Genomic DNA, 15000 nt, shown 5'->3' on the forward strand with positions numbered 1-15000 from the left:
TATATATATATAATATATATATACATATACATATACACAATACATAATTATAGACATTTCCACCACCGCATGACCATCGACAGGAGTAGGAGAGTACGTGACTGAAAGAATGGAGTATTTTAGAGATAATAAAAAAATATACCAGATAATTATAATCATTGCCACCGTGAAATATTCAATTTGAGTGCGCTTGCTTGCGCGCGCACAAACACAATTGCGCCCGAGCGTGAATTTCAACGTTTCCCACCTGGAAAAAATAAGAGACGCTTGACATGTCCAAGCAATAACATTTCCAATGGCTGTTGAGTATTTGCAGTAACATCATGCAGCTCTCCGATTGCGAGAAGTGGACGGTATATTTTAGATTATTTACAGAGCAAAACCAAACAGAAACCGAAATTGGACTTAGCTGATAAGTGCCAGAGATAACATTCCCGTTTTCTTCTTATTTTTTCAGCACTGTTCGTAGTAAACAGTTTTAACAGCAGAATTCGGACAAACATTAAAGCTTCTTATTTCTTGTTTAAAATGACCGTAGTTTCCCATTTTACTCTCATCTACTTTACTAAAACCATATATATCGTATGCAGCTTTACAGGCAGTGTCGAAATATAGCGATTCGAAGAAAAATCTAGCCCCTTAATATGTGACTGACATATTTTATATTATTGTAATTATAAAATCGTTTGTCTACGTTAAATTCCAGCAAGCATCAGCCTAATTTTTTCGCCAAAATTTTTCAGTTTCGTAAAGCTGCAGACTTTGGCGCGGTGATTCTTTGATCTGGTTGCGTTTTTTTTTTTTTTTGAGGATTAATATTTCTAAATTCCAGTTTATTATAAGACGATGTTTTTGCACTTTTGACGAGTTATAACTTTCAAACAAACAGGGTCTTGTTTTTTATTTTATGTAACTTTATGTTTCGTTACTTTACGTTCGGTGTTTTTTTAAACATTGTGGGTCTCGTTACTTTATGTGCTGTATTTTTTTTTTAACTTATCCGTTACGTTATGTGCAATTTTTTTAACATTGTATTAGTCTCTTTACTTTATGTGCGTTTTAACATTATATCAGTTCCATTATGTACTTTGTGCTTTGCTTTTAACATTATATCAGTTTCGTTGTGTGCGATGTTTCTTTTTAACATTCTACTAGTCTCATTACTTTATGTGCTGTATTTTTTATAACACTGTCAGTTTCGATTAAGTCAGTTTCGTAACTTTGTGCGATTTTTCTTTTTTTTTTTGTAACATCATATCAATTTTTCACTCCATTTGCAGTCAGTGGCAGTGTTGGGCGAGGATGGCGAGAAGGCCCAGTGTCGCGTCCTGGATTGTGACACCATCACTCAAGTGAAATCCAAGATATTGGATGCTTTGTACCGTAATACTCCTTACTCCCTCCGACCGTCCGTCCACGAGGTCGATTTAGGTAAGTTCCCGGGTGTTGGTTTTTCTTGGGTGGACGGATCTTCTCTAGAGAGAGAAATACAATTTGATGTATTGAGAAATTCTTACATGGATCATTTTCCTATCTTGTAAATGATGTGGGTGTCAATCGGATAATATTTGGCGCTCTAGTTGATTCTGAGTTTTTACATAATGTTAATATATATATATATATATATATATATATATATATATATATATATATATATATATATATATATATATATATTAATATATATATATATTAATATATATATATATATATATATATATATATATATATATATTATATATATTAATATATATATATATATATATATATATATATATATATATATATTATATATATATTAATATATATATATATATATATACTGTATATATATATATATATATATATATATATATATATATATATTAATATATATATATATATTAATATATATATATTTATTAATATATATATATATATATATATATATATATATACATATACATACGTACATACAGAATACAGTATATTATATACATACTGTAGAAAAGAAACAACGTCATCGTCATTTGATTCGTAACTGATAGGAAGGGTGTTTGGAATGGGGGATAAGAGAGCACTGACATGCTAAGTTTGTAGGGAAGGGGAATGAATAGAAAGGTGAATCAGATTGATGTCTTTAGGTAAAAAAAAAAAAAAATTGAAATTAAAAAAAAAGTGTCCCCTAAATGAACGGTTAGAACCTTTATTCTGGTTATTTATATTTTCCATAGCGTATTTAGTTTGAGAGGTATTTTGAGAATAACAAAGGGCAACACCAAAACAGAATCCAACTTTTCCGCAGAGTGATAAGAGAATAGTCCTGTAAACTATTTTGTGACGGTTGTCAGATGGACGGTTAACATGTACTTTCGTAAGTGTTGCTTTAGAAGCTCTGCTTTCCAACTTCGTGAGTGTCAGGTTGCATGAATACTTACATGGGTAGAGATTCTTTTAGTGGGACATTTTCTTTCTGCCATCCATTTAGAAAAGTATTAAATGTTGGAAGAAATCTAGCTAGGATTGAGGGCTTGATTTGCCTCAGGAGAATAGCGAGAGTCGATGCAAATTACCAGATTATTCCTTCCTTAAAAAAAAAAAGGGCATAACTTGAATCATGCTGGTTGTTCATGAGCTGATTTAGAGAGAATGAATAACATTTAGTGTAATTCTCAGACAGGTCTAATTTTAAATTTTACTTGGCAATTATATTTTATAAACAATAAGAAACTTTGTGTTTAATTATTATTCAAGTGCTGCTTGCTTCCATTTTACCTTTAAGAAGTTTGTTAAATTGGTTACATTGGCTAGTGTTTCTCGTGTGGATTGTGAAAGAGAAATCGTTTTTAAATTGGATGACGTTGGTTAGTGTTCATTGCGGATATTCTAGCACAGGGAAATGGTAAATTAAGTTTAGTGCTTCACCATCACAAGAAATGCAGCAATTTAAAAAAAAAAAAAAAAAAAAATTAGGACGGAAGTTTGAAGCTTCGAAAAGTCTGCAGCTACTTAACCCCAATAATTAATATGGAACAGGATAAAGGAACTAATTCGGTCTGTCGGTTATTTGTTAAAATGCAAGTTTGTCAATATAAAATACGTTTGTCAGTATATTGCTTAGCTTTTTAAAAATTACATTTATAGCCTTTGCTCTTATTTTATTTACTCTCAATAAAGGATATTTGCGTGAAATGAAGTTTATAGCAGTGTAATTTGGGCTGCTTGTTTTCATTCCAGACAAATTAGCCAGGATGGATGTGTCCCGTCGCTAGTTAACTAATTGGTTCTTAGCCACGTAAAATAAGTCTAATCCTTCGGACCAGCCCTAGGAGAGCTGTTAATCAGCTCAGTGTTCTGGTTAAACTAGGGTATACTTTTTGCGGGGGTTTCCAGAATAACAAAATTGAGTATGAGGTTTTTAGGTTATTTTAGTCAGATTTGTATTACTCGAGAAAATGCCCAGACACGTGGTTTGTGTAGAGGGTGGTAAGGTTCCCCCCCCCTCCCACTTTCTCTCTCTCTCTGAAAACCTGGTACCCCTCAGATGACCAAACGTTCTTAGTGCTGAGAAGTGATTGCTCTTTTTCCTGAGGGCGCAGTTCATCCACATGTTGGTGTAATTGTAGTGTTCGTTAGACTGCAGTTAAGTCAACGGGATCCCAGCTTTCTCTTGATTTATGATTTTTCGCCGTGGTGGTAAAAGCTCCTATAATGGCCAGACAGTAATTTTCGGGTTTTTTTCCAACTTCTGGCCCGGTATGTTGTTTGATTTTGTGATGGATATGGCAGCTTTCTTTAGGAAAGAGGAATGGACGCTTAGAGACCATATATTGTAGGGGGTATGTACAAACTGTCAAAGTTCCTCGCTGGGTGAACGGGTTCCGTTCTCAGCTACCCCTATGTTGGTCGCGAGTTCGAATCTCCGACCGGCCAGTGAAGAATTTGTTTCTGGTGATAGAAATTCATTTCTCGCAATAATGTGGTTCGGATTCCACAATAAGCTGTAGGTCCCGTTGCTAGGTAACCAATTGGTTCTTAGCCACGTAAAAATAAATCTAATCCTTCGGGCCAGCCCTAGGAGAGCTGTTAATCAGCTCAGTGGTCTGGTTAAACTAAGATATACTTAACAAACTGTCAAGATATGGGTGTTTACTCCGTACATTACTTGATTACGGATGTCCTCTTGCCCTTCTAGATTTACGGATGTCCTCTTGCCCTTCTAGATTATTTTTTAAGGTTTTCACTCTCGCATATACTGTAAAACTTTCTGTACACCCAGGCATTGTTGTTGTCTGTTCATTTACGTAAATTCATAATAAATAGGCACAATACGCCGGATGGGTAGTTTTCTCATTTTATATACATTTTCCCTTGGCGATCAACACTAGATATTTTATTAGCATGATATTACCAGCTAAGGGTGACTCGGCTTCATTACTGTCACCTAAAGAATTTGTGCAATATTAACGTTTTTTTTTCTAAACTCGATGTTCATGCACTCAGTAATTGCATTTTGTATACTTGAGCTCAGTTGATTTTAAACGATACTGTAATCATTTGGACTTACTGTATTCATTAGCATTCCATTCACGTCGGCAGTAACTTTATAGCTGTTTAGTTAACTTAGAAGGAAATGAATTCGAATGACGACCCTTCGTCGCATGCGTTCTTACAGCGTAAGCAAAGCGTGCGCGTTAATCCGACAAAATTTGAGACAATTAACTTTTCATGGCCCGATATTTCTGTGAAGTACAATTACTTTTATTGCTTGACGGCAGGCAACGTCCATAACCCCCCATAAATGTCACATATACTCTCCGTAAAAAAAAAATAAAAGAATTTCCCAAAGTAACGAATGGCGTGCTGAGGTCGCGAGCCGTCGGCACTCATTTGATCTTTCGGGGGTCTCATGAATAGAGACTTGGCGTGTCACAGACGCAAACTCAAACAAATAAAAAGTGTGTTTGCAACGAAAATGAAGGAGTAATGTATCCGTGCCGTGACTGGACTCGTGATTGCCAAAATTATTTTTCCGGTGGAATTTTCTCCGTAGATTTTTGCTGTTGCTATTATTATTGTTATTGCGATAACTTTTGACTGACACATGCTGATCGTTCGGATTTAAACTGTATACAGAGGTGGCAGACGGCTCTTCCACGATTGACGTTCTGATTATTGTTCTTCGGTATTTCAAGGGAAATTGCACAAACCCCAGTATACCGTGTCAGCTGTAATGATGTTTCTCTCTCTTGGTGCTTTCTATTTTTTCACTCTACCCGATTTATTTTTTATTTAAATGATTGTCTTTTCGTAGTCTCCTTACATAGATATTGTTAATCATACGCCACTCTTCTCGGTGTTTCTACTTATTAAAAGGCGTTGCAAATAAGGTAAAAAAGAACATTTTTATTTAACAGTTCTTCCAACTCGTTTAGCTATCTTTAAGGTGTAAATTTAAGTGTTTAGGACAGAATAAAAATCAATTTTTTAAGATATGAGAATATTTTACTTCGAATTTACATCAGTAAGAAGTCTGTTGCTGTTTCTTTATGCGTTTTGAATTTCTTGCGTGAGTCGTATATTGCTCTATTGATGTTTACGCCTTAGACAATGATGGGCTTGTTGGTGCACATGTGTAAGTAGTCCCGGGCGAGAGGATGAACAGTGGGTACAGGTTCTCAGTTGTTACGTTTAAAGAAGTTCACTCTATTGTGTCTTGATTGGACCTCTGAAAAAAAAAGCTGAATTTTCAATTAAAATGTAATTTCACATCCACAATGCTATACATAATGAATTGCAGGTACTGGAAAATCTCCAATGTATCCTACACACATATGAATGATTATTTTACATATGCTGAATAGTGTGCATTTAAGAGGGAGAAGTCAGTATTCTGCCCTATAATGAGAATAAACAGCCGCAGTATGGTTGCTGTGGTCTCTCACTAGCAAGAAACACCAGCAGGCATCAAAAGTCTCGGGTAACATGTAACAAAATTACCACTGGTAACATTTTAGCTCACTATCAACATTTTGAAGTCCAGCTGATTGCTCCCATTTACCAAAAGGACTATAGTCTCCGCAGCATGAACACAACCATTATGAATGCAGCAAAGGCATTTGACGCTGGGTGACCAAGTTGGCATTGAGAATAGTAACTGGCAATTGCATTTCAGCATCAGGAGATTTTACCTAGGTACTAGGAAGCATCAAATATAAAGCCTTTACCAGTGGTAAAGCTGGTCTGCAATGTTATGCTGCCTGGCTAGAGCAGTATCATCCACGAAAAAGCAACAGCTGCGACAACCTAGCAGGTGAAGATTGTTTGTCAAGCAAGGAAAAGGAAGCTCGATCTGCAGTATTATGCTGCCAAGCTAGAGCAGTATCATCCAATAAAAGCAGCAGCTGTGACGACCTAGCAGGTTAAGATAGTCTAGCAGGCAAGTACAATTACATTTGTAAAGATAAGTCATGTAGCAGAAAGCAAAAGCAGCCTTGCTAATCATGATCTGGCACCAGAAGCTGTTTTTGTATTTTTAGTAAAATAAAAAAAAAATGTAGTTATTAGCACAGGCAATTATGACTGGGATGAATATAGCCTCAGCCACAATCCCACTAGAGTGACCGGAATGAAATTCAGAAGAATGATGACCAGAGCAGTAGCAATAACAGTAGCATCCTGGACAGCAGCAACAAATTAGAGCCTGGGTAAACTGCGTCTCGTTTGCAGGTGTAACAGACCTGGACAATATCAACCAAGATTAAACCATACCACTGTAATAACCAGAAGAACGACAACAGTATTTGCACAGTAGCAACTGGTATGCAGCTCCATGAGCCCCAAACAACATAGAAGCAGCTAGAAAAACATTGAAGGCAACTGTGATAATTATTGAGCCACATCAGCCTCAGGTAACCAGGATGCAGTCATAGCAGCACTTTGCTACGGAAACTAGTATGCAGCCACAGCAACAAGGTAACAACAGTGACCAGTGAGCAATCTCCATTAACTACTGGAACAGTCACAACTGCTGATCAGCATGCAACTAAAGTACCTGGATATGACAGCAACATGAAGCCATAGGAAACTGCAGGCAACAATGGTTCTGGCTACCATCAGATCATATGAAGCAATAGCAGGACAGGGCAGACCAGATATAGGTTTATAGCTACACTTGTGAACTCTTGCAACAGCTAGTATGAAATGCCAAGAGGTCTGAACATAGAGAAGTGTGCTGCAATCATGCTGGCAGTGGCAACCAACAATGCAAACTCAGGAGCCCAAAATGATTTCAACAGATTATATCTTAGTCTCAGAAGCCTGGGCAACAGCAGCCAGTAAGCAGCCAGGCAACATGACCAGTGTGCAATTGCAGTGACTAGAAAATAACCAGAGCAGCAGCCTAAAACCAGTCATTACCAAGTACAAGTCCTGAGAAAAAAAAAAAAAAACTCATTATGCAGTACTAGAAATGGCTGTGTCATCTGTATGCACCTGTAGCAAGAAAACAGTAAGGCAAATGGTTAACAGACAATGTGAAAAGCATCAGTGTACACTCCAGTACCCACATTAAGAGCTTTTACAGTGGAGCATGAGTCTTGAGGTACTGTCAGTGTGGAGCAATGATAGCTAGGTAGCAGAAAGCAGTAGCAGCCTGGGTAATCATGATCAGGCACCAGAAGTTTAAATTTTGTGAAAATTTATAAAAAAAAATAAAGTAGAGGAGAAATAATATGTCGTGGAGCTGAAGCAGTTATACTGATTATGACTGATATAGTTACAGTCACAGTCCTCTAAGCAACAGCATTTGGTAAGCAACCTTGACAGCAGTAGCCAGTTTGTAGGCATAAAAGGCCCAGACAACAGCAGCCAAGATAAAAACCCATACACTTGTGCAACTGTAACAACCAGAATACTGATGACAAGAGCAAGTAGCACAATAGTAGCAAGTTTTTTGTACCACAGCTTCCAAGTAACAGACACTTTGCAGACACTGATAACCTGAGAAACAGCTACAAGTAATAAACAAAGTCAATTGCAGCAGACCAAGGGGACAAAACCAGGAATGCAGTCATACCAGTACTGGACAACAGTGACCACTGATATCCAACCACAATAGTGACCAGTATGCACCTCAGTCTCTGGAATGATAGCATCATAAAGTTGCAGAAAACCATATGGAACAATATTGGTCCTGAGCAGGATCAACTAATTTAGTATGCAGCTTGGAAAGGTTAAAGCAACCTACAGTGCAGACCAGATAAGCAACAAGTGTAAACACCAGCAATTAGATCATAACCAGTATGCAGCATGAGGCCTGAGCAACAAGTTACCAGAGTTGCAGCAACTGTAAAAATAGCAGCCAGTCTGAACAGCTGTTGATATGATGTAAATGTAACCTGAGCATGCAGTATTGTATACAGCCATATCAGCCTCAAGCAAAAATGCCCAACACATCCTTTATTAGATGAAAAAATCACTGGACAAGAGTGGCCACCTAAATCTTTAGCAGCTGTATTCTACTTGCAGCTGCAGCAGTGGTGGTGTTACCAGTAAGAGTGACATCAGAATGATAACAGGTCAGTAAAAGAAATTAGTATGCTGCTATGGGAGCCATGGACAACATGGATCAAGATTCAGCTTGAACAAAGATAACCAGTGTGGAGCTATAGTAACCAGATTAATGACCAGAGAACAGTAATCATGAACACAGAAGTTATCAAGCATTACAAATACCAAGCAGATGACACGGTGTGCAATAGTAATAGTTGCAGCCCAACAGCTGTTACTAGTAGACAGTCACAGGAGGTCTGTACAACAGCAAGCAAAATCAACTTGCCAAAGGTGACTAGTGGGCAACTCGCAGGACTGTAATAGCAGCTTAAGAACACCAGCCAGTATGTAGCAACACATGGTATCCACAGCATTGCAATTGCAATAGCCACACTGATGACAAGAGCAGGGCATAGTTAAACCAGTATGCATCCACAAAAGACCAAGAAATTGTGGTTGGAGTTCAGCTGCAGCAGCCCAAACAGTAACCAGTAAGCAAAAGAACTCCAGCAGCCCAAGCAGTAACCAGTAAGCAAAAGAGTGTAAAAACAGCAGCAGCCACAACTAAAAGACAGTACAAAGAATAGTGTGGCCTGAGCAACAAAGAACATGTAGTACTTGCTTTGCCAGTGGCAACCAATCACATTGGATCTAAGTAAACAGAACCAGTTTATTAGCTACAGAAGTTTGAGGCACAACAAACAGTAAGCAGTTATAGGCAACATGGCTACTGCACAACTACACTGACTAGAAATAACCTTAGCAGCAGCCAGAACTACTAGTATGAAGCAACATGAGCCTTGAGCAAGAAGGTCATTGAACAAAGTGACAGCAGCCCTGGCGACAATGATGAAACCTGTTTAGAGTGGCAAGTGTACACTTATACTAATATAAAAAAATAATAACGAATTGGTAATATTGATTTTTTCCTGAACTGCGGCCATAACAGTATACATCCCTAGAAAGTGAAGTATGAACACTAAAGCAATCCTAGGCAAGCACAGCTGGTATGCAACCTAGAGAAGGGCAACCTTTGTGTAACTGTAGTAACTAAAAAAAGAAGAAAAAATTACAAGGTGTAGCCACAATAGTGTATATAGCAGCAGCAGCAGCAGCAGCTATACACAGCTTAACCAAGAGTAATCAGTTTGCAAGTATAGAAAAATTTGCAAAACCAGTCAGTATGAAGAAGCATGCTCAAACCAGTGTACATTAACTTCAGCCCAGACAACAGTGATATGTCATCAGCTGCACAGCTACCAGGATATAGCAACAGCAGACTATGGCACCCAATGGACAATTGCAACAGCCATAGCAATATTCACTGGGAAGCACTATGAGTCTTGACTAACAGCATAGCAATATTCAGTGGGAACCACTAGGAGTCTTGACTATCAAAGTTCAGTATAAAAGCCACAACAATTAGCAGGTAGCAGTAGCAAGTACTGATAAGGATGGTGTGCAACTGGAGAAACTACAACCATTCTGAGTTGTACATTACAACCTGATTTGGCGTTGGTATACAGAATCCACAACAGTGACTCACTCATGTTGCCCATACAGAATCAGGCAATAGTGACCGTTGAGCAGTAACAGGAATGGTCATCTGGAGAAACTACAACCATTCTAAGTTGTACATTACAACCTGATTAGGAGTTGGTATACAGAATCCACAACAGTGACTCACTCATGTTGGCCATACAGAATCAGACAATACTGTAGTGACCATTGAGCAGCAACAGGAATGATGACCAAAGTATGGGAGAACTACAGCTCTCCAGAAAATTCATAAAGGCCAAGACATGGTGATTTGTATTCTGTAACATAAGTATGGAACTGCAGCAGTCACAAAGTAGTATGAATATTGTGGCTAGTATACGTATTGTGTACATGTGCAACACCAACCAGTATGCAGGCTGGGGCAACAGAGACCAGATGAAGCCACCATATCCTCAGGCAGCTGTGGTCAAAGTTCATTAAGAGTAACCAGCAGTATATCAGAGCAGCTACTTCACCAATTCCGAGTGTGAAATGGCATGAATCTGAAGCAACATATGTCATTGTGCAAGAATGGCCCCAGTCAGCAGTGACCAAGCATACCACCAATATGTAACTTGAATAGTCTAAGGCAAGAGCAACCACAATGCAGCTGCAGCAGGGCCAAGGGGAAGGTAATCAGAATGTTCACCAGATAAAGGCTACCTCCAAACAATGAGATAAGATCAGAGCTGTGTACCAACTGCTCTTGCCAATCAACATGCAATAAGAGTGCAGGCTCTGACAACAGACACCAGTAAGCTGAAAAGCAGCAACAGCCCTATGAAGGCGGAGCACACTTTTGAAGTATAACAAGCAATGATGAACCAGCAATGGGGGATAAGGTGCATGGGTCATAGTGACCATTGTCATCAGTGGCAAATGTGTAAAGCAGGATACTATCAACTTAGCCAAAAATGGCCAGTCCATCTACCAGCTCACTGAAATTGTGACGATCTGCTCTTCAATTCTGGCAAGATATTGTAGACTGAAGAGTGACTTGTTAGTATCCAGCAGGCAGCGATTCGGGACTTTTACTGACAGTTCATTTATATAATTCAAAATCTGGCCTTGTTTGAGACAAATGTTTCAAAATTGCCACCATGGATAGAATTTCCCAAGAGAATGGGTCTTGAGAGGATTTTCTAATACTTTTCCACAATATCAGGCTCTGTGGGTAAAGGCATCTTGAAGGCTGGTCACCCAATAAGCCTGTAGGCCTAATTTTTCACAGCATATTAACAGATGGAACTAACTTTTAGGTTTTACTTACTATTGCTGAAGCAGGGTAATCCAGGTGTCTCACTTCATGGATTTTCTAATGCCTGCTGAAGGAATAGTAAAGTTTTAACAGCATTAACAAGCCGGAATAATTCAGAACTACTAACACATGCATTTCCAACTACACCTTTGGCGAACAAGAAAGCTCAAAAAGCTTGTTTTGTTAAACCTGAAGAGATGGTTAAGGTATTTGTAACGTTTCCACAGAAATGTTGCATTGACTCACAAAAAGTGCAAAACTACCAAAGTAAAATTTCATGAAATATATAATAGCTGGGTTAATCCCTAAAGCCGTATTTACCAGATGCAGAATGCACTCTCGAGAATATTTTAGTGGGAATATACCTAGTTGTTACTTAAATTTGTAATAATACCGTCAAGAGGAAACAGTCCATTGAAAGAAAATGGTTTTCAAGGTGAATAAAAAGGTAAGTAAATAGTGTGAATTGACACATTACAAGAGGTAACGCTAAATTTAAAATAGAAGATTGCATTTTGATGATGGATCTGGTTGCTTTCTTCCTACTGTAGTTGACTGAGTACCAAAGGTGTTAGCTGTCACATTTCCTTATGCAAGTGTGAACTGTTACATTTCCTGATGCAAGTGTAAGCTCATAAGAGAGCAAAGATTAGTTGACAGAAGGGATTGCCAATATGGTCCCTGTGGCAGATGAGATTAAATCATGAGAACAAATGGACAGAAATTTTAAAAATTTCTTTCAGTACATCGTCTTTCCGTATTAGTTGTTCGTCTTTTAATGTGTACCCTTCTCTTTCCCCTTATATCTCCTGTCATTCTCTTCCTTTCCACTTTCTTACTCTTTGATTACTAATATTTCATTACTCTCTCATACAGAATAGCGCCATTGTCTTAATAGTAAACTGATCTATCTCACAGATCTTTCACTTTTTCTATGCTCTCTTCTCTCTCTCTCTCTCTCTCTCTCTCTCTCTCTCTCTCTCTCTCTCTCTCTCTCTCTCTTACCCCCAGAAACTGAGCTTAAAGTACTTTTTCTTTTTCCCAGAATGGCGCCATGGTCGTAATGGTCACCTGATCTTGGCTGACGAGGACATGACTACTAAACCTGAAGGGAGCGGTTGGCGCAGACTTAATACCCTGGAGCATTATGGCGTCAAAGACTCTGCACTGATGGCATTAGTGCCCAGGCCCCATGATCACCATACCCTCAATAATGCTAATTGCAGTACGAAGTGCAATAATTGTAAGTAATAAATATTAATCTATTATTATTTTGCCTTAAATTGTACGTGGTTAAACGTATGTATGTATTTATATAGGCTACATACATACATACATAAAATCTAAAGTATGAGGAAACTCTGGGGAAAGAATGCAGATGTGTGTAAGTCTGAAAACTGTTAATTTAAGAAATTTGTCCGAGTAATATGGTCCAATAAAAAAAGTATGAGTTAAGAATAATGTATCCGATTGTGGAGGAAATGAAAATGGAGAGAAGCATGCTTTTTAAAAATGCCTATGGAGAGTGATCGGATAGTTGAGAATACGCTGTTGCCAAAGCAGAATATTCAAATTTATTCTTCGGAAAGAGAAGACAATCCGGAAAATCTGTGTACTGGATTGTAATAGTGAAGTAGAAGGAAGAGTAAGCTGATGGATGAAGCGGTGGGAAGACACGTGGCAGGAAGTAGTCTCTGTTCATTACCTGATAGCGAGAAAAGTTAATGCAAACTGGACGAAATGAAGGTAAGGAGGTGGAAGGGGAAAATGACAGCAGAGAGAGAGAGAGAGAGATGATTTAATGAAGAAAAAGAAAGAACTGAGAGGAAATTATCAGTACGAGAAGGTAGAGTAATCCAGAAGAAAGAGAAAAAGAATGCGCATAAAGATAGAGGGAAGAGGTTAACAAGAACTTCATTGTTAATAAAATGCAGAATAAAGTGGGATGAGAAAATATGACAATCCTGGAACAGGCTGATTTAATGAAGTAAAGATCTAAGGGAAAGTGCAAAAACGAGTGCATGGCTAGTGGGGAAATAAAATCAGCAAAATGGAATACAATATCTGTCAAGGTAGAGTTTAATCAAAAAGAAAGAAATGTTCAAAAAGAATATTTTGCAATGTATGCATTAAGAGTGTGTAGAAGATTCAGAGGGAAGAGGTTAACAACTGAATTTGAGAATGCTGTTGTAATAAAAGATATAAGTTTTAAGTTGAAGAATGAAATGGCACGTGCATGAATGCTGAATGCACACGACAATATGACGACAAGTTGAGGGGATCAACAGGGATGCTGTATTTACTTAAGTGTTGGGTAATGATGTATGGCTGGGAAGACACTGAAGGGAAGTGTGAAGAAAATTTTCCATAGTAAGAATGGTATGCAAAGATAGAAATAGTGGAGATGGCATAAAATAAGAATTTCTTCCCTTATTAATTTATTTCTAAATTTTACTCCATTTTGGGTGGAATAAAAATAAACAAGTCAAAGTATAAAAGACCATAATTTTATCACCAATCAGCACTAGTAACAGATACCCAGCGTAAAAAGAATAGGACTAACAGAAATGTGTAGGTCAACCCAGATTAAAATAATTATCACACTGGAATATTTTGAAATGACCTATGCCCCAATATGATTTTAAATATTTGCCCACACTGAGAAAACAAAAGATTGCAATATCGTAGGCCTAAATTTTCTGAGAGTAATAAGGGAAAGCACGATTAGTGTTCAAGGGGAGGGTTAGAGGCAACTGATAACTTTTCCAATGCTTCAGATAGGTTTAATGGCAGTTGCTGACCAGATATAACTAGTTACTAAGACCAATTGTGAGAATGAAATTTCACATTATTATGATTAGGTTAGTGAAACGGAGAAACTGCCATGAATAGCAGGATTGGAGTTACAAATGAGACAAGTTGATGGGATTCAGAGAAAGGGAGAGATGGAGGTGCAAGTTTAATTAATGTGGATAACTGATCTGTGCCAAAGATAAATGATGGAAACAGAAAAAAGAAAACCAGAAACTAGTGGAAGAGGGCGAAAATGTTTGCAAGAGCAGCATAACTGCAGTAAATACGAACATGAGTAATGTTATGAGGGCAAATAGAAACCAGGAAGAGAGATCAGTTTGGGTATCTGCATAAGAATTATGAAAGGGTGTTCAAAATATTCAATGTAAAAGTAGATGGGCGGTGACCACTGATGTCAAATTCTGGATCAAGAAGAGGCTTTATTTTTGTGTAATTTATTTTATAAATTTTATCCATTTTGGGTGAATATTATATAATATATATGCATAGAAAAACATAAGACCAATATGTGAATTTTATCTACCAATCATGTATATAGTAAAGATATATATAAATATATATGTATTGTATATATTATATGTGTGAATATATGTGTACTAACAGTATATATATATATGTGTGTATATTAGTGTGTATATATATATGTGTATAGTCACTTGTCAGGACTGGGAGCATCATAAAGATAATTATCACACTGTTAAGAATCATACCTCTGTGAAAGAGACCTTGTCCCAACCCTTATATGAGCCTATCCTATATATGTGTATATATATATATGTGTGTATAACACTGTGTAAACACATAATATAATTGCATATATCGTATATGCCTAACATTTTCTGATATATATATATGTA

General features: G+C 37.4%; 1 protein-coding gene across 2 annotated transcripts in view; it reads left to right on the top strand.

Annotated features, from left to right (window-relative positions):
* The window catches only part of LOC136836105 (plexin-B-like), a 243434-nt gene that overhangs the window by 223254 nt on the left and 5180 nt on the right, over positions 1-15000 (top strand). For both annotated transcript variants that reach the window (XM_067100093.1, XM_067100094.1), the window contains 2 exons: positions 1281-1431; positions 12375-12572. In XM_067100093.1, coding sequence (XP_066956194.1) covers positions 1281-1431; positions 12375-12572 — 349 coding nt within the window. The remainder of the gene's footprint in view (positions 1-1280; positions 1432-12374; positions 12573-15000) is intronic.

Source organism: Macrobrachium rosenbergii, chromosome 56 (genome assembly GCF_040412425.1).
Source record: "Macrobrachium rosenbergii isolate ZJJX-2024 chromosome 56, ASM4041242v1, whole genome shotgun sequence".
In the NCBI taxonomy this organism is placed as follows: Eukaryota; Metazoa; Arthropoda; class Malacostraca; order Decapoda; family Palaemonidae; genus Macrobrachium; species Macrobrachium rosenbergii.